This window comes from Podarcis cretensis (assembly GCF_951804945.1).
Source record: "Podarcis cretensis genome assembly, chromosome: 10".
Classification (NCBI taxonomy): domain Eukaryota; kingdom Metazoa; phylum Chordata; class Lepidosauria; order Squamata; family Lacertidae; genus Podarcis; species Podarcis cretensis.
The window spans coordinates 12,043,324-12,064,303 of record NC_137179.1 but is presented as its reverse complement, the minus strand read 5'-3'; the positions used below and the strand labels follow the sequence as shown (position 1 = coordinate 12,064,303).

General features: G+C 47.8%; 1 protein-coding gene and 1 long non-coding RNA gene across 2 annotated transcripts in view; both read right to left on the bottom strand.

Annotated features, from left to right (window-relative positions):
- Nucleotides 1–4,828, bottom strand: part of LOC307225228 (GTPase KRas-like) — a 52,096-nt gene extending 47,268 nt beyond the window's left edge. The window contains 1 exon segment of the mRNA XM_079993121.1: nt 4,686–4,828. Within this exon segment, the coding sequence (XP_079849247.1) occupies nt 4,686–4,737 (52 nt within the window). The 5' untranslated portion in view covers nt 4,738–4,828.
- The window catches only part of LOC307225356, a 106,579-nt gene that overhangs the window by 47,268 nt on the left and 38,331 nt on the right, over nt 1–20,980 (bottom strand). The window lies entirely within an intron of this gene.

Below are 20,980 nucleotides of genomic sequence, written 5' to 3'. Positions count from 1 at the left end.
CCGTGCTTCAAAACCACGTTTTTGGGCCACGGTATGGCCAGGAAGCCACGGATCTGTGATTTCTGTGGTGGATGCTGTGCCCCTGAACATGATGTGTAATTTGACAGTGAGTTTGGGATGATCTAGTGCAAAAATCATTAGGATTCATGAGGATCCGTGTTTTTTAACCATGTTTTTGCGCCATTGCGGCACCACGAAACAGTGGATGCGTGATTTTTTTGGTTCCTCCTACAGACTAAGATGTGGTCTACAGTAGCATGGTGTTTTTATTTTTTTTCAATATAAAAATCATATGAATTCATGAGGATCCGTGCCTCGGATCCATGTTTTTGTGGTGCTGCAGCGCGGAAAAGTGTTGGATCCACGTTTTTTATAGTCCAGTTTGTAGGCGTGCCTTCTAGGTGTGATTTGACACTGCATTTGTTGGAATTATTCTTTAAAAAGTGGAGGATCCATGAGGATCCGTGTAGATCCGCCTTTTACGCAGACCCTTATTTATACCCCACTCATCTGGCTGGGTTCCGCAGCCACTCGAACCCATGGCCCTGAGATTAAGAGTCTCATGCCTTAAGATCAAAAAGACCCCCTATCCCTGGGGTATCAGGAGGGTCTCTCCTTTCCCGATGGACCTAAGAGACTACATAAAATCTCATTGGATGTACATAGCAAGCATGAAGGTTCCGACAGATTAGAGCAGGCAGAAGCACAAAAGGAATATTTGCAAAATACTGCCCCCCAAGGGGGGAAATGGAAGGCAGATTTTCCAGGAAGGGGGACCCCAGGCAGGAGAGGAACAATGTCCGGGAGGGATGAGGAGGAAGTGGGGCGCATCCAGGTCCCCTTCCTTACTTCCTTCAAGGGGTGGCGGGGAAGGAAGGCAGACACCCCACCAAAAACACACTCAAAAAGTATCCCCGCCGCCCTATATGGGAGCCGGAATGACTCTCAGGAAAGTTGAACCACCAGGAAAGACTTTGCAGTGGAGAGGGGGAGGAGGAAGGAGGAGAGAAGGAAAAGATGTCTAACTTTTTGAATGTTTCCAGTTTTGCCATTTTGAAACAAGGAAGAGTCACCATCGCGCGCGCGCGTGTGTGTCCCCCCCCCATTTTCATTCATTTTCTCCCTCCCCCCCCCCCCGCGTTTATTTCCTTCGAAGACGGACGAGGGGGGGGTGGGAGAAGCCCCGCAATGAAGGACAAGCAGAGCAGGGAGGGGAAAGACCCAAGTGAAAGGGCGCGGGCGGCAGCAGCATGCCACTAGGTCCGGGGGCAGAAGCGGCTGGCTTCGGGGGCTTCTTCGCACGGGGAGCCCACCGAGTCCCAACGCCGGGAGGGTGCGGCTGTTTCTCGCGGGGGCTACTAAGTCCCGGAGCAGAGGCGAATGGGGGTGGGGGGCTTCTTCATACCACAAGGTCCCGGGGCAGAGCCAGCTGGGCGGGAGGCGGCTAAACCCCGAATCAGTGCCAGTAGACCTGGGGCTCATCCCGGGATGCCACTAGGTCCCGGGGCAGGGAAAGGCGAGGCTTCTCAAGGCGCGGCTGCCCACTAAGTCCCGGGGCAGAGGCGGCCGAAGGGGGAGGGCTTCCACTAAGTCCCCGGGCAGGGGCTCCCCACTAAGTCGCGGGGCAGGGGCAGCCCACTAAGTCCCGGGGCAGGGGCGGGCAGGGGCTGCCCACTAAGTCCCGGGGCAGGGGCGGGCAGGGGCTCCCACTAAGTCCCGGGGCAGGCAGGGGCTCCCACTCAGGGGCGGGCAGGGGCTGCCCACTAAGTCCCGGGGCAGGCAGGGGTTGCCCACTAAGTCCCGGGGCAGGGGCGGGCAGGGGCTGCCCACTAAGTCCCGGGGCAGGGGCGGGCAGGGGCTCCCACTAAGTCCCGGGGCAGGCAGGGGCTCCCACTCAGGGGCGGGCAGGGGCTGCCCACTAAGTCCCGGGGCAGGGGCGGGCAGGGGCTGCCCACTAAGTCCCGGGGCAGGCAGGGGTTGCCCACTAAGTCCCGGGGCAGGGGCGGGCAGGGGCTGCCCACTAAGTCCCGGGGCAGGGGCGGGCAGGGGCTGCCCACTAAGTCCCGGGGCAGGCAGGGGCTGCCCACTAAGTCCCGGGGCAGGGGCGGGCAGGGGCTCCCACTAAGTCCCGGGGCAGGGGCGGGCAGGGGCTCCCACTAAGTCCCGGGGCAGGGGCGGGCAGGGGCTCCCACTAAGTCCCGGGGCAGGGGCTCCCACTCAGGGGCGGGCAGGGGCTGCCCACTAAGTCCCGGGGCAGGGGCGGGCAGGGGCTGCCCACTAAGTCCCGGGGCAGGCAGGGGTTGCCCACTAAGTCCCGGGGCAGGGGCGGGCAGGGGCTGCCCACTAAGTCCCGGGGCAGGGGCGGGCAGGGGCTGCCCACTAAGTCCCGGGGCAGGCAGGGGCTGCCCACTAAGTCCCGGGGCAGGGGCGGGCAGGGGCTCCCACTAAGTCCCGGGGCAGGGGCGGGCAGGGGCTCCCACTAAGTCCCGGGGCAGGGGCGGGCAGGGGCTCCCACTAAGTCCCGGGGCAGGGGCTCCCACTCAGGGGCGGGCAGGGGCTGCCCACTAAGTCCCGGGGCAGGGGCGGGCAGGGGCTGCCCACTAAGTCCCGGGGCAGGCAGGGGCTGCCCACTAAGTCCCGGGGCAGGGGCGGGCAGGGGCTGCCCACTAAGTCCCGGGGCAGGCAGGGGCTGCCCACTAAGTCCCGGGGCAGGCAGGGGCTGCCCACTAAGTCCCGGGGCAGGGGCGGGCAGGGGCTGCCCACTAAGTCCCGGGGCAGGCAGGGGCTGCCCACTAAGTCCCGGGGCAGGCAGGGGCTCCCACTCAGGGGCGGGCAGGGGCTGCCCACTAAGTCCCGGGGCAGGGGCGGGCAGGGGCTCCCACTAAGTCCCGGGGCAGAGCCAGCTGGGCGGGAGGCGGCTAAACCCCCGAATCAGTGCCAGTAGACCTGGGGCAGGGGCTCATCCCGGGATGCCACTAGGTCCCGGGGCAGGGAAAGGCGAGGCTTCTCAAGGCGCGGCTGCCACTAAGTCCCGGGGCAGAGGCGGCTGGGGGGGGGGGGAGAAGTGGGAGGCGCCCCTGAACCCCGGGTCACTTTCCCGCGGGGTGCAAATAGGTCCCGGGGCTTCCTCTGGAGAAGGCCCCTTGGGGAGCACCTACCTCCTCTTCCTCCTCCTCCCGGGTCTCTCCGGAGGCGCCGCCGCCGCTGCGCGAAATGGCCGGAGCCGGGGCTGGCGCTGCCGAGCGCCGAGAAGAGAATGAAGGGGTGCGCTTTAAAAGAGAGAGTGTGAGAGAGAGGGAGCCATCGATACCCTCGGCAGCTCGATTCGGCGGCCTGAGCAGGCGGAGCAGGGGTGGGCGGGGCGAGGAGGAGGAGTGGGCGGGGCTGGAGAGGAGCCGCAGCCCGGGATTCTTGCTGCAAGATTCGCTTCTCCCTCGCGCAGCTGCAGCAGCCGCGCGCCGTGTAGATGCACCAGACCCGGTTATATAAAACGGCGGAGCTCTGCCAACCGTTTGCACGCTTCCTTGGGAGCAAAGCAAGCCTCCATTGCACGCACGGGGCTTTTGCATCCGAGTAAGCGTGCGTTGCAAACCGGGCTTGCAGCAAGGAGGGATTGATATATATATATATATATTAAATATTTTTATTTTTTTACAGTAATTGATAGGCATGCTGCAGCAGGTTCCGCGCTGCCCTCCCAGTACCCGCTGAGCGCCGGGGCGGGGCGGAGGGGGTGGCTTGCTTCCAAGTAAACACGCACAGACGGTCGAGTTGGCACTTCTAAAATGCGTTTTTTAAAAAATAAAAATAAAAATGCAGCTGTTTTGAACTGGGCAGGTGATGGTTGTGGGGTTTTTGTTTAGTTTTTTTTAGCGGTGGGTTATCAAAATGAAAAGAATCCCGACCTGTCATGATGAATAAAAGACGATGGCAAAATAAATCACAGCGGATGAACGACGGCCTGAAGGCACCCAAAATCACCCGGGAAGCAGGTTATTGGGATTTTTAAAAAGACTGTAAAGTACGTTTGTCTATGGGAGGAGCATGCTGTGTTGGTGAATAAAGTGGCGATCTGTCAAGATGATGTAAATAACAAACAGTTACCTTTAAATGCTGTGGAAACTATAAATGACGCGAAAACGTACCAGGAACAAGTCACACGAGGTAAGGATGGTGCGTTTGTGGTTTTCCCCTCTTGCCTTTTGCCGAGAAATGTGACAGCCATGCAGAATTGAAACTGATCGTATGCGAGATCCATTTACATCACCCTGTAAAGCATTTTGGACGGCTGCACAGAACTCCTACAAAATCCGATGAACTAAAGGGATGCTGATCAAACAGAATATATATCATAAAACCAATAAGGCGATCCGGAACTGGATTTACAAATAGACGAATGAATTACAACGTCAGCGTTTTATGCGCTGGAAACTCGTTACATAAATGATGAAGCATAATGCCACTTTAAAAAAAAAATACTCTGAATTAATACTTCTGGGATAACTACCACCACCCCTTGGTTTTAACAGCCAGTAATCATTAATGTAGCATTCAGGCCTTTCAGAAAACATTGTGGTGGGCAGGATAATTATACAGTGGGGACCCCGTCCACTCCCCCCAAATATCCTCCCCCCTTTGTACACGGTCCCCCCTTCCCCATACACACACAAACACAACCCTCTTACCCCTCTCTCTGTCTCCAGCCCTTGATGCTTTTGCTGTTTCCAGGACGTACATACAACTCAACTTCTCTGCCCAAGGCAGGTTCCAAAATAACAGGCACCTACTCTGTTATTGGCTGGTGAGGAGGAAGAAGGGCGTGTTACAAAATCTTTATCTGTGTGTACCTATGTATGCGGTGCAGTCAGCTGTGTTGTGTGTGTGTGTGTGTGTGTGTGGTTTGTGTATTAGGCTGTAATGGGTTGCAAAGGTGTTTCGTAAGTGCAGCCTACCTATTTAGCTAGCTGGCAGCCTGCAGCAAGTCGCTTGGCATGCCTTGGAAAATTGCACCAAATCCCAGGGCTTTACCTGCCAAGCCTTACTGATTTGTCTTGGTGTTCATAACAAATGCTGCATCCTAATGCTCTCTTTATTTTCTTTTTGAAAGCAGCAAATGGGTTTGGGTTGGAGAGCCCCGATTGGAACGGCAACCCCTTCCTCTAATCAAAATGACTTGGAAGTAAACCCCTTTGGGTTTGGTTTACTTCAAAGTAGGGATGTGTAAGATTGCCTGAAGAGTAGAGAGAGAGGGATTTCCAGCATTGCAATCTAGCAATTGTGCCTCTCAAGATCTGTTTTTGTTCTTTTCCTGTTTCAGCAATTGGGGTTTGTGTGGGGAGGAGATGGAATTTAGCCAGTGGTGATTTCTTGAGAATTCTCCCATAATTTTCAGAGTTACACCCACAATCCCGGCTCTTCAATGTCATTCCCAGAGTAACTTGCAAAATGTAAAAAGCACAACGAAATGACGTTTGTAAATGAAAGATGAATCACTGTTTTTATTGTAAATAGATCACCCACCTGAACAGAAAAGTGGCTAACGAATTTAATAAATAAGTTGCAAATATTAGCAGCGATTCCTGCATTGCAGTCTAGATAGTCCTTGGGGTCCCCCTTCCACCTCTACAATTCTATGTCCTGAATACAATGTGCGTTCTCTCCCTCCCTTCAATTTCCTCCATCCCTCTGCCCTCCCTCTTGGGACTGCGGGATTGCAAGTGCCTCGGGGCAGGGACCTGTCTTTTTGATGCTGCTCTGTGGAGCAGCGTTTAATTTAAATGCGTAATTCCTTCTAATAGCAAACGCAGACTGCGAGTGCTGGCAGGGTTGCAGCCAAAATGGGGTCACTGAGAATCAAGAGGGAGGTATTTACATGGTTGGAGGAGGAGAGGTTGCAGAAACAGCTGTGGGGGGGGTACTTTTCCCATCCTAACCCCCTGGGAAACTCCATAAACCTGCTGTACCTAGAACTGGGTGAGAAAAGGGCAGCTGAATGGGTAGCAGCTGTGAGCAGCCCGAGGAAGTACCATATACAGTACCAGGCTTCCTCAAACTCAGCCCTCCAGATGTTTTTGGCCTACAACTCCCATGATCCCTAGCTAGCAGGACCAGTGGTCAGGGATGATGGGAATTGTAGTCTCAAAACATCTGGAGGGCCGAGTTTGAGGAAGCCTGCCATACACCTTGGGCCCTGCCCATAAAAGAACAAGTCTAGAATGAGAGACTAGTGTGATGTCTGCCATTTCCAGGAGTTCTTCTCATTGTGAGACTTCTGTGGGTGAGCTGAAAGGGTTTGGGGACCCTAGGTGAAAACCTGGAGAAAGGATGTTTCAGGCGGAAAATGGACTGATATTGATTTATATATATATACTGGTAACTTTGTATTAATGCAACATTTTTATATGTAATGGTGTGTTTTTGTAATGTTTAAACTTTCATTTTTTTATATGTTGCTTACAGATATTTTTAATATATTAAGAGGTACAGAAATTAAATAACCAACCTGGAAAACTTTAGACATGTAAAAAAATGTGGGCCTCTTTCTCCTCCAGAAAAGGAGAGAGAGAAAAATCCAGCCTAAAAATCACGTCAACACCAAACATTTAAAGCACTCTAGTTAACACTTTTAACAGTCAAAGAATCCTGGGAACTGTAGTTTAAGAGTGCCAAGTGTTGTAGGAGACCCCTCACAGAGCTACAGTTCCCAAACAAAGGTTGAAGCATGCGATGTCAAGTGTCAACGGGAAAAATAAAGTGGAAAACTTAGGAAAGGGTGCAGGGAGTAAACTGGACAGCTACAGCCCCTTACAGCCTTTTATCGCAGCCTTTTTGCCAGGCTGCTGCTTTACCGATGTTTTGTACTACAACTCCCACCAGCCCCTGCCAGTGTGGCAAAAGGTCTGGCCTGTTGTGTCCTGGAAGAAGGCGCAGCTGGCACACTGGAAAGGAGCACTCTTGTTAGGAGGTGAATCATAGAATCAGAGACTTGTAGCGTTGGAAGGATCCCTGTGGCCATCTAGTCCAACTCCTGCAAATGCAGGAAAGAACCCACTTGAATTCCCTTGATTCTACTATTTTCCAGATTACCAGTAACGTCCTCCATGCTCTTCTTTGGCAATGAGATGCTTGTAACTTCCCAAAGCTCAATTCTTCAGGGAGTGTTCACAGGGTGGCAAGCCTTGCAATGGCGATTTGTCCATATGCCACAAATGCTCAGTGGAACTATTGTGAAGTCAGTGCGCACGCAAGTCTTCTTTTTTCATGGATGGCTAGCAAACCAGCATGCCACGGCACAATGTCAAAAACTCCCTGACGTCAAAGAAGCCAGGAGAATCGGGGCAGACCGTTTTGATTTTGTCCCCACCCCCATAGTAAATTACCTCTGTAGGGTAGTCCTGAATTGGGAAAAGCAGAAAGCCTTTTCTTTTTTTTCTTTTCTTTTTTATATAATTTTTTATTTTCAATGCAAAATTACAACAAAAATTACAAACATTGAATCCAAAATAAAACTATACAAACAAGAAAAAAACACAAAAGAAAAGCAACAAAAAACCCCCACACGTCTACAAATAAAAACCATATCTTCATTCTAATCTAGTCATTACATACATATGTACATATTGACTTCCTTCCTTTGTTCCAAGACCTCGAAATTTTTTTACTCTTTCTAAGTTGTTGTGTCTAATGTAGATTACTTCAATCTTTATACTTTCAGATAGCCTTTTCTTTAGGGATTTGCTTTAGGGATTCCTGGTCTGATCCTGGCATCCTCACACGTGAGCCAGTGTGGTGTAATGGTTAAGAGCGGTACACTTGCAATCCGGTGAACTGGTTTCGATTCCCCGCTCCTCCACATGCAGCTGCTGGGTGACCTTGGGCCAGTCACACTTCTCTGAAGTCTCTCAGCCCCACTCACCTCACAGAGTGTTTGTTGTGGGGGAGGAAGGGAAAGGAGAATGTTAGCCACTTTGAGACTCCTTCGGGTAGTGATAAAGCAGGATATCAAATCCAAAAAACTCCTCTTAAGTTGGTCATTAAAGTCAGAGGGAAAATTTCTCATACTGAGCACTTAACTCTGCAACTTTCCCAACCGAGTTCAATGGCAAACATAAACACATAACAGGGCATTTTGGAGCTTTAGCTCATGTTGTATCCATGCCTCCTGAACTCATGTCGGATCTTGAGCAAGCTTTGAAGTTATAAACCAGGGCAGGGAACCAGCAGCCCGCAGGCTATTTGGACCAGCCTACCAGCATCTCCTGGGCTCAGCCCAATATTACACCATACTACTGGCATACGGTCTGTGGGTGCGTGAGAGAGAGATTGTATGCGCGATTGTGTGCATCTGTTAAGGGTATGCAACTGAACTGGCCCTGGCTACTTTTGGAATGCGGCCCCTGTCAGCTTTCCACAAGGATAATGTGGCCCCTCTGCCCCAAAGAAGATCCCCTACACCCAGGGCTTTGCTTGAGATTCGGGAACCTGGGGGTTCCTAGGGTATAAAAACGAATCGAGGGAACACTCACTCTGTGATTTCGCACACTTAAATGTTGAAACTTTGGACTGGCAAGATTTCCTTTGATCTGCACCTGTTCTTACCCTGTGAATATTCATGAAAAATCCTCATCTTTAAGATCCCGGTTTTTACTGCAACAGACTAACAGAACTACTCCTGTAGACTACAAGTTACATACAGTTTCGTTTTGCTTTGTATTCTGAAATTTTCCCTCACCTTATCACTTTCTTTCCTTTTCTCTCTTTCTCTCTTTCCTTCCTTCCTTATTACCACCCCCCAAACATGAGTATGTGCACAAGCGCTTAAAGACTGTATCTGATTAATGTTTGTATGCATGTAAATAAAATGTCTCAGTAAACACAACAAAATCCTAAATATGGATGCTCCTTGGTTTAGGATATAAAACAGGAATAGGAAACCTAGGAACATAGAAAGCTGCCTATACTGAAAGCTGTATCTAGAGAAAGCTGCATAATCAGAAAATGTCAATGTTATTTAGGGCAAAGCAGAACTCACATAAGCCTGGTCTTAATAAGCGATGGAAAGACGCTCAGGCCTTTACAGAATGCTTTACAGAATCCCCACCTCATTGGAAGAAATGATGAGGGAGGAAGGCACAGGATTCCACATGATGACGCCTTTGGCCTTTGGCCTCTTTCCCATAGTTGCAGGAGCAAGATAAGGCTCCGCTTGCTACACACCTGGAGCCAAACTAAAGGTGACACTCTCGCAGAGGCAAGACAGTCACCTCTTGGGAATGCAATAGCTGTGAGATTCCTGCATCCAAATGTGTTTGGATACACATTCCTACTCTCTGATTAGCAGATATAGGAATGTAGGAAGCTCATACCCTCCAACATTTCTCCGATGAAAATAAGGACGTCCTATATTATTATTGGGACGCGGGTGGCACTGTGGGTAAAACCTCAGCGCCTAGGACTTGCCGATCACATGGTCGGTGGTTCGAATCCCCGCGGAGGGGTGCGCTCCCATCGTTCGGTCCCAGCGCCTGCCAACCTAGCAGTCCGAAAGCACCTCAAAGTGCAAGTAGATAAATAGGGACCGCTTACCAGCGGGAAGGTAAACGGTGTTCCGTGTGCCGCGCTGGCTCGCCAGATGCAGCTTGTCACGCTGGCCACGTGACCCGGAAGTGTCTCCGGACAGCGCTGGCTCCCGGCCTATAGAGTGAGATGAGCGCACAACCCTAGAGTCTGGCAAGACTGGCCTGTACGGGCAGGGGTACATTTACCTATATTATTATTATTATTATTATTATTATTATTATTATTATTATTCCCTGCCCATCTGACTCTGGATGGCGTCCAACATATATAAAAATCTAATAAAACATTAAACATTAAAAAACTTCCCTATACAGGCTGCATTCAGATGGCTTGGGAGGTCAGATAACTCCATACCCTCCAACATTTCTCGGTTGAAGATAGGAACATCCTGAGGAAAAGCAGGCCAGTCAGGGATCAAACCAGAAACTGGGACGGATTCTGTAAATCCAAAACTGTCCCTGGAAAATAGGGGCAGTTGGAGGGTCTGGAAGCAACCTTACACTGAGATAGACTATTGGTCCATCTAGGTCAGTACAGTGGTACCTCAGGTTACAGACGCTTCAGGTTACAGACTCCGCTAACCAAGAAATACAGTGGTACCTCGGGTTAAGTACTTAATTCGTTCCGGAGGTCCGTTCTTAACTTGAAACTTTTCTTAACCTGAAGCACCACTTTAGCTAATAGGGCCTCCTGTTGCTGCCATGCCGCTGCTGCACGATTTCTGTTCTCATCCTGAAACAAAGTTCTTAACCGAGGTACTATTTCTGGGTTAGCGGAGTCTGTAACCTGAAGCGTCTGTAATTTGTCTGTAAGCGTCTGTAAAAGATTTATTGGTAAGAAATATATAATAATAATAATAATAATAATAATAATAATAATAATAATACAGTGGTACCTCGGGTTACATATGCTTCAGGTTACAGATGCTTCAGGTTACAGACTCCGCTAACCCAGAAATAGTATCTCGGGTTAAGAACTTTGCTTCAGGATGAGAACAGAAATCGTGCTCCGTCAGCATGGTGGTAGCAGGAGGCCCCATTAGCTAAAGTGGTGCTTTAGGTTAAGAACAGTTTCAGGTTAAGAACAGATCTCCAAAACGAATTAAGTACTTAACGCGAGGTACCACTGTATAATTTTTTTTATTATTTATACCCTGCCCAGAAATATTTTGTTCTTCTGCAGATCTTGGGGCTGGAGTCTCCAGGAAGGACCAGGGCAGACCTCAGTCTGAAACCCTGTCCCGCTACTGCTGGTTGCTGTAGACCAGTGTTTCCCAACCTTGGGTCTCCAGCTGTTTTTGGACTACAGTTCCCATCATCCCTGACCACTGGTCTTGCTAGCTAGGGGAGATGGGAGTTGTAGTCCAAAAACAGCTGGAGACCCAAGGTTGGGAAACACTGCTGTAGACAATACAGTGGTACCTCGCGTTAAGATCTTAATTCGTTCCGGAGGTCTGTTCTTAACCTGAAACTGTTCTTAACCTGAGGTGCCACTTTATCTAATGGGGCCTCCTGTTGCTGCCATGCCGCTGCTGCACGATTTCTGTTCTCATCCTGAAACAAAGTTCTTAACCGAGGTACTATTTCTGGGTTAGCGGAGTCTGTAACCTGAAGCGTCTGTAACTTGAAGCGTCAGTAACCAAAGGTACCACTGTAGTACCTCAGGTTAAGAACTTTGCTTCAGGATAAGAACAGAAATCGCACGGCGGTGGCACGGTAGCAGCAGGAGGTTTAGCGGCTTTTAGCGGATCAGCTGATAAGCGGCTTAGCTGCTTAGGAAAAGAGGGAAAAGGGGGGGGAACCCGCAGGAACTCGCAAGACATTTTCGTCTTGCGAAGCAAGCCCATAGGGAAATTCGTTTTGCGAAGCGCCTCCAAAACGGAAAACCCTTTCGTCTAGCGGGTTTTCCATCTTGCGAGGCGTTCGTCTTGCGGGGCACCACTGTACTATTAAGTGCAGGGGCTCCCCCTCCACTCCAGAGTTCCCACCCACTGTCTATTTTTGGAAGTGGTACAGTCCCTAAAGAGCTGTGCCACATGATTTTTCAAAATGCGTAGATCACCCCTTGCTCCTGACCACATGAGTGCAAGGATTAGCTTAGGAAAGCAGAGTTTTTGTTGTGTCCGGCTGGGAAAGAACGGTTCTTCCTTTGAGCAGAGATCAAGGGCTTGTTCTCATGAATGGCTTGTATTATTTTGCATGACATTTCAGGAATGCTTCCCCCCCCCTCCTTTTTTTGTTACACAAACACGCGATCTTTTGACACGTCCTTGTCTTGCTTACTGCAATATTTCATCCCAAAGCAAAGCTGCAGCAAAAAACCCAAAACTAATTTGAAGGGTTGACTAGTTGTCAGTTTTATTATTTTGATTAAAAACAAAATTTACTTTATGCTGTGCAGAAATATTGCTTTGTGTTTCCACATTGCTCTTCCATACATGGGACTGTTTAAAAAAGGTCAGGGTATTTCAGTTGATCCAAAATATGGTGGCCAGATTGTTATCCGCAGCCCAAAGAATAAATAACATATTACTCTGATCCTTCAACATCTGCATTGGTCGCCTATCTGTTTCTGGGATCAGTGTAAGCTGCTGATTTTAGGGTTTAACATGATTTACAGTGCTTCCAGATGGGGCTTAATATGACAAACAGATCACTAAGCAGCTCGTTGGGAATAAGTATTTTTAACGGGAAAGCATAAATCCAGATTTTAATGGGGGGGAATATAGGCCGACACTTTGGTGCCAGCAATATTGTGTGGACACGGCAAAAGAAAACCTGCATACACAAGGAACATCGATCCCATGGTGAATTCTCACCTGGAAGCACCTCAGGACTTGTGTTGTTGTTTAGTCGTGTCTGACTCTTCGTGACCCCATGGACCAGAGCACGCCAGGCACTCCTGTCTTCCACTGCCTCCCGCAGTTTGGTCAAACTCATGCTGGTAGCTTCGAGAACACTGTCCAACCATCTCGTCCTCTGTCGTCCCCTTTTCCTTGTGCCCTCCATCTTTCCCAACATCAGGGTCTTTTCCAGGGAGTCTTGTCTTCTCATGAGGTGGCCAAAGTATTGGAGCCTCAGCTTCAGGATCTGTCCTTCCAGTGAGCACTCAGGGCTGATTTCCTTCAGAATGGAGAGGTTTGATCTTCTTGCAGTCCATGGGACTCTCAAGAGTCTCCTCCAGCACCATAATTCAAAAGCATCAATTCTTCGGCGATCAGCCTTCTTTATGGTCCAGCTCTCACTTCCATACATCACTACTGGGAAAACCATAGATTTAACTATACGGACCTTTGTTGGCAATGTGATATCTCTGCTAGGCTACCATATGAGACTGCCTGCTCTTGCAGTTAAGATCACAGGGTTGTGGGAGATCCTCTAGGCTGATCCTTGCCAATACAGTTGTACCTCGGGTTACATACGCTTCAGGTTACAGACTCAGCTAACCCAGAAATATTACCTCGGGTTACGAACTTTGCTTCAGGATGAGAACAGAAATTGTGCAGCGGGAGCAGGAGACCCCATTAGCTAAAGTGGTGCTTCAGGTTAAGAACAGTTTCAGATTAAGTACGGACCTCCGGAACGAATTAAGTATTTAACCCGAGGTACCACTGTACAGGAAAACTTCCGCTACAGCATCCGTCATATGTGCCCATCTATTCTTTGCCTATAATCCTTGAATTAAGGAGAGTCCAGCGCCTTCGGAGGCAGCCCGTTTCACTTTCAAACAGCTCTTATCATCTGATGCTGGCCTATCCACTTCAGCTAGACCAAGATAAAATTATCTGAAAATAATACAAAAATGGCACCGTTCGCGGTTCCTTCACACATATGTGGGGACTCTGTGCCAAAGTTGTCCAGTTCTGGGATGAGATATTTTCAGAAGTAACATAAACACTGGGAAAACCTGTGAAAGGAAAAAGGAAAAAAAAAATCACCTGAAATAGCATTCTTAGTTCTATTCAGCAGAGACAACAAAGGGTTGTTATATAAACATTTACCTGATTACTTACTAATGGCAGCAAGAATATTGAAAGCCAGAAAATGGAAAGAAGCAAAGGGTTGAAATGTACAAGACTGGTTTAATGAAAAAAGAGAAATCTGCAACCTTGGATTTGAATTGTTCTTTTTTTCTTTTGTCCATGGAATTGTTTTTAATCGTTTTTTGTGTTGGTGTTTTTACTGCAGAATTGCTTTGAGATATGTTATGGAAAGCTCTTTGTAAATGAAATCAAGTTAAAAAAATATGAATACACACACACACACACATATACATATTTATCCAGAGATATTATGGCGGTTTTCTTTACTCTCCTACACCTCCTTTAATAAATACCAAATGGAAGGTTTTCCTCTCTGTGAAATGATTCATTTCCTCTTCCCTTCCTTTGAAAAGCACTTTAGCTGAGAACTGTCAATAAATCTCTCCTCGGTTAAGGGCAAATCCTCCACATCGCTCATCTCCGCCGCTAAGCCTGCCGTGAGTAAGCTGCTTGCTTACGTCTTTTTACCCCTAAAACTGGATCTGCCCGCTTCCTCCAGAGCAACACTTTTGAACCTTGTGTGTGTTTTTCGCTTTCCACCTGCAAAACACAGCCTCCTCTCCTCTCTCTATTGGAAAAAATGGATAAGGAAAAGTCCCCCCCCTCCCCTCCCCGCTCTCATATAATGCTAGAACTTGTTGGAAAACTCAGATCAAATTCACACTGTTGTTGTTGTTGTTGTTGTTGTTGTTGTTGTTGTTGTTGTATCCTGACCATCTGGCTGGCTTGCTCCTGCCACTCTGGGCAGCTTCCAACACATATAAAAACATAATAAAACATCAAACATTTAAAACTTCCCGATACAGTGGTACCTCGGGTTACATACGCTTCAGGTTACAGACGCTTCAGGTTACAGATTCCACTAACCCAGAAATAGTACCTCAGATTAAGAACATTGCTTCAGGATGAGAACAGAAATTGTGCAAGGGCGGCACAGCGGCAGCAGGAGGCCCCATTAGCTAAAGTGGTGCTTCAGGTTAAGAACACTTTCAGGTTAAGAACAGACCTCCAGAACAAATAAAGTTCTAAACCCGAGGTACCACTGTACAGGGCTGCCTTCAGTTGTGTAGTTCTTTATCTCCTTGACATCCGAAGGGAGGGCGTTCCACAGGGAGGGTGCCACGACCGAGAAGGCCCTCTGCCTGGTTCCCTCTAGCTTCACTTCTCGCAGGGTGGGAAATGCCAGAAGGCTCTCGGAGCTGGACCTCAGTGTCCGGACTGAACAATGGGGCTGAAGTATACTGGGCTGAGGCCATTTAGGGCTTTAGCACCAACACTTTGAATTGTGCTCGGAAACTCACTGAGATCCTTTAGGACCGGTGTTATATGGTCCCAGTGGCCACTACCAGTCACCAGTTTGGCTGCTGCTTTCTGGATTAGTTGTAGTTTCCGGGTCACCTTCAAAGGTAGCCCCACGTAGAGCACATTGCAGTAGTCCAAGCGGGAGATAACCAGAGCATGCACCACTCTGGCAAGACAGTCTGGGGGCAGATAGGGTCTCAGCCTGCGTACCAGATGGAGCTGGTAGACAACTGCCCTGGACACAGCACTAGGCTATGTTCTACCTCCACTTTCAGAAGTGTTACGTCTCTGGTTACCAGTTGCCGAGTGGTGTAGAAAGTCAAATGCAATAAAAGCAAGAGTTTACCTACCTGTGAACTTACAATCCGGAGCAGCAGAAAACAAGCTTGCTCCGTCTTCCATGTGACAGCCCTTGAGATATTTGTAAACGGCTGTCCTGCCTCCTCTCAGGGTCCTCTTTTCCAGGGGATTCAAGTTACAAGAAAGGATGTTCCAACTAAGCATCAGGAGGAACTTTCTGACAGCAAGAGCTGGTCAACAGTGGAACGGACTGGACTCCCTTGGGAGCTGATGGACTCTCCTTCCGTGGAGATCTTTAAGCAGAGGTTGGATGGCCATCTGTCATGGACACTTTAGTTGAGATTCCTGCATTGCGGGGGCAGGACCAGATGACCCTCAGTATCCCTTCCAACCCTACAATTCTATGATTCTTTTTTTTTTCATAATAATTTTTATTAAATTTTCCATATTTATCATATTCATATTTTGTTACATAACTGCATATCCTAATACATTGCTCTAAAAGAGCATTGACCTCCTTCCCTCCCTCTTTCTGACTTCCAAACATCTTACTTAGTTCTCAGCATTTCTATAATCACTTTTTTACCTTCTATCTTTTTTCAATATTTCACCTTATTATTGGTAAATCAGTTATTTGTATTTACATTACAAAACATTTCAATCCAAACCTACAAACGTTTTCAGATGTTTACCATTTTCTTTCATATAGAATATAAATTTGTTCCAGTCCTTTTGAAACAGTTCATCGAGCTGATTCCAGATTTTCCCCGTCAACTTGGCCATCTCTACATACTCCACCATCTTGACCTGCCATTCTTCCAGTGTTGGAATTTCCTGCTGCTTCCATTTCTGAACCAGAAGTATCCTTGCCGCTGTTGTGGCACACATAAACAAGTTTACATCTCTTTTTCTGTGATTCTATGATGATGAAATATACTCAGAGCTGAGTGTTGATTTCATGCTCTTTATTTCAGCTCCTGGTAAACAGTGCGTGAGTGCTTTCCCCCAAAACCTCTGGCTATATATACATTATTTACACAATGGGTCCCGTGTGATTGGCTGATTCAACGCCTCTCCTGGAGCCTGATTGGACTGTTCCTGCAGGCCAATCAGGTTGCTGATTCACTTCCTCCTGGAACCGGATTGGGCAGCTCCTGCAGACCAATCAGGTTGCTGCCTTCTAGGATCCTCCCTGCTTATTGTTCTCGGATCCAAGCTCAGTACATAACAGATGATCTCCTACGAAGCCCCCCCCCACACACACACCTGCAAATGTGCTGCATACAGCGGGTTAGAGGTGGGGGTGGAAGAACTAATTAATTCTCTTCCGATCTTGTAATCAGCACCACATTTCTCCCATATGTCGTTCTTTCTGATGGTGGGAATCCTGTGGGCTTCTAACAATTAAAATTAAGTTGTGAATGGGAAGATGATCAAAGGGTTATTCTGGAGGAAAACCCCCCCCCAATCAATTTATCTGATCAAATGCTACTCTGCCTACACACTTCCCTGCCGTATTGGAAGTCTCACTTCCCACACAAAAGTAGGAAGATTTTTTTTAAAAAAAAGTTTAACTCTTCAAATTTCTTTTCAGAAAAACCATTTCATCGATCCCGGCATCCATCTGTCTCCGGGAGTCAATGGAATAATGTGCCTTTGGGGGTGAAGTCAACCTGTTGGAAGGTTACAGAGGCTTTACGAACATTTGATTAAAATGGACAAAAAATGTCAGAGGCTTGTTGACTGGAAATGTCTGGGCCAATCTTTTCTTTATTTGCTGCACTTCTTATGCTGTTTCTCTCTCTCCCGATGCAATCTAGGCAGTTCTTTTTATTTTAATAAAAGGAAAACATTGCCGTGTCTTGACCCAGTGACACCACAGGGAAGGCACAGCAAGGCTGGCCAGAAGATATATTATGATTGCATCTTCTGCACACTTAACTTGTGAGATTTCAACCTTGCACGGTTGAAAGCCAGACGGTTGAACTCACACGCATTAAATGCACACAACGTTTTCCGGGCGCAAAAGCATTAAAAAAAAAAACATTTATTCAAAGTTACAATTCAATACAATTACAACACAATACGTTTTCAATTAATGTATCCCTTCCACAGACACCTCTGTGGTTATGGTGGCATTAAAGTACCTGGGAGCCAGTGTGGTGTAGTGGTTAAGAGCGGTGGACTCGTAATCTGGTGAACTGGGTTCGCGTCTCCGCTCCTCCACATACAGCTGCTGGGTGACCTTGGGCTAGTCACACTTCTCTGAAGTCTCTCAGCCCCACTCACCTCACAGAGTGGTTGTTGTGGGGGAGGAAGGGAAAGGAGAATGTTAGCCGCTTTGAGACTCCTTAGGGTAGTGATAAAGGTAAAGGTAAAGGGACCCCTAACCATTAGGTCCAGTCGCGGACGACTCTGGGTTGCGGCACACATCTAGCTTTACTGGCCGAGGGAGCTGGCGTACGGCTTCCAGGTCATGTGATCAGCATGACTAAGCCGCTTCTGGTGAACCAGAGCAACGCACGGAAATACTGTTTACCTTCCCGCCAGAGCGGTACCTATTTATCTACTTGCACTTTGATGTGTTTTCGAACTGCTAGGTTGGCAGGAGCAGGGACCAAGCAACGGGAGCTCACCCCATCGCGGGGATTCGAACCACCGACCTTCTGATTGGCAAGTCCTAGGCTCTGTGTTTAACCCACAGCACCACCCGCATCCCTTAGTGATAAAGCGGGATATCAAATCCAAACTCTTCTTCTTCTGTTCTTCTTCAATAAAAAGGGGAAACCAGATCATATCAAAGGTATCTTTTTTTGGAGATGCCTTTGATTAGTCGCCAATGGTATATGAGGCGTTCTGACAGAGCAATGTTCCAGATGTTATTAACCCAAGCATACTTTTCAGCTCTCTGCCCTGCTTACTGGGCACGGCCTGCTCAGTGCACCGGCTCCAGAAGAATCAGGATGCTAGCACAGGGGCAGTTCCAAGGAGGCGGTTTGAGTATGCATGTCTTTGCATAAACACGGAACCCTTAGAACTCAGGGGAAGGGGGACTGTGAAACACCTGGGCTCTGTCCCTAGAGGCCTTGGGGTCCAGTGGGTTCTTCTCAGGGTTCCCATCCAACAGCATCATTTGTGGCGGTCCTATGATCTCCAGCAGCTTCCCCAGAGCCCTGGACCTGATCTGCCTCTTTGGCTGGTATCTCTGCAGCCTCCGACTGTGTCTGCATTTCTGTTGGAGTCAGAATATATAACAAGGGCAGAGAAGCTCAGGACCGAGGGCTGAATGAGGCCCTCTGAGGCTCTCTGCCTCGGCTTAACCTGGGTTCAAATATGGGATCACGGTTAAACTGTACTTGACCATAATATGTAACCAAGTCCCCCAACTCCTTGCGACCTGAGAACCAGGCCAGTGTTTATATACTGCTTTCATTTTACCTTACCTAGTATTTTATATTCATGTTGCATTTCAGCTGCTGTTCAGCTGCTATGTGTTTCGGAAAGTTGTTTGTTCCTCGTGCATTTGGGTGCCTCGAGATGTGAGCCAATTTTGCCCAAAGGTTCCTGAGATGGAGTGCTAAATTTGTTTTTGTTTTTTTAAATAATATTTATTCCAGTTTTAGAGGTTACAAAAGGAAAACACTAAATTAGGCATGAAAAAACAAAGCAATACATCACAATAGATACAAACAGACAAAAAATAGAGAAAAAAGAAAAAAGGGAAAAAAACAACACATAAAAATGTGAACAAAAAACAAAACAAACCTTCCCATAACTTATTTTTTATCAGCTTATTTCCTTGACCTCCTCACACCTCCCTTTTTTGTATTCTAGTTCAGTTAGATGTTTCAGCAAATCCTTTCCAACTTTGTTTTTATCCTAATAATTTATCTTGATATACTGTTATTCACGTCTTTCACAAATTAAGAAGTCAATTTTAACCTAATCCTTTATATCATTTCTGCTAAAACCACATTACTTCATTCCAACAACCTTCTAACACTCCTTAATTTTACAATGTTTCTGTAAATAGACTTTAAATTTTTTCCAATCTTCTTCCACCAACTCTTCACCTTGGTCTCAGATTCTGCCAGTCATTTCCGCCAATTCCATATAGTCCATCACTGTCATCTGCCATTCTTCCCAGGTGGGTAAATCTTGTGTCTTCCAATACTTCGCGATGAGTATTCTTGCTGCTGTTGTTGCATACATAAAGAAAGTTCTGTCCCTCTTTGGCACCAATTGGCCGACCATGCCCAGGAGAAAGGCCTCTGGTTTCTTCTGAATGGAGTGCTAAATTTGGATGTCGTTCTCACTCAAGGTGATGGACTCAGCCTTTTGGAATCACACCAGTTTCAAAACTGCACTGGTTTGCTTGGCTTCTTAGACTTCCCAAGCAACCTTGGGCGTGAGGCTGCAAGTATACGTACACACACATAAATAGAAACTGCTTATATTGCTGTTGAAGTCCAAGGCCTCTTCTCTAGGGTTCACCCACCACACTGGAGTAAGAGGGCAAATATGTTGACTCAGCTTCAACTGTTGCAAATTTGCCCTTCCTCTTCCCTCCCCAAATATCTGAGGACTCTCTCTGTGATAACTGAGTCATTATTGCATGGATCTAATTCTTTACCTCTGCTGGATGCTGAAATGCAAATGTAACATTACTTTTGTGGGTCTGCCGAGAGAGCCTAATATTGACGAGAATTTCATGTCTGTGGTGACATTTCTGTTCCTGCTGCTACAACACTTTCAAACTGATGGCGTCTCCCTGCTCCTACCCACACAGACATGTTACACCTGAACTGCAGACACCGTGGCAAATCCTACAGACTGAAACCAAACCAGGCAGAGTGACCCTAAGTACATCTTTTTTTAAAAAAAAGGGTAAAAGGACCCCTGACAATTAAGTCCAGTCACAGATGACTCTGGGGTTGCAGCGCTCATCATCAACTGTCTGCACACAATTTTTCCGGGTCATGTGGCCAGCATGACTAAGCCTCTTTCTGCCGAACCAGAGCAGCGCACAAAAACACCGTTTACCTTCCCGCCAGAGCAGTACCTATTTATCTACTTGCACTTTTGGCGTGCTTTTGAACTGCTAGGTTGACAGGAGCAGGGACCGAGCAACGGGAGCTCACCCCACCGCGGAGATTCGAAATGCCGACCTTCTGATCGGCAAGCCCAAGAGGCTCAGTGGTTTAGACCACAGCGCCACCCATTTCCCAGACTTCAACTTTTCTTCCTTCAAGGAAACCTTTCCATCTCAGATCATTTCCTGCTGAGGAACCACCACATTGCAGATTCATTCCTTTTTAATCAGGCCTTTGAATAGGCACCATCTCTGGGGGGTCCGAGGCACCCACAAAATTCCCACTGTGGGTGCCTGGCAGGGCAACAAAATGCGTCGCACATGCAACGTCACACAGTGCGCTGAGGCCTGGCGGGAGGGTCCAATGGGCCCCAGTGCACTGTGTGATGTCATATAAATGGGCCGTATCACACCGTGTGACATCATGCATGCAACGCGCGTGACATCATACACAATGCTGGGCACCTGCAATGTGCGGCGGAACCTGGCACACCCAGGTCTTTGGCTTTTAAATAGCTCTGGTCTTTTGCATGGGAAGTTTTAATGTAGGTTTCTTTTTTATTTTTTTTAAAAAATAGAATTGCATCTTAGATTATTTTTTTAAATGCTGGATTTAATGATAATGATTATTATCATTATTTATTACTTGTACCCCACCCATCTGA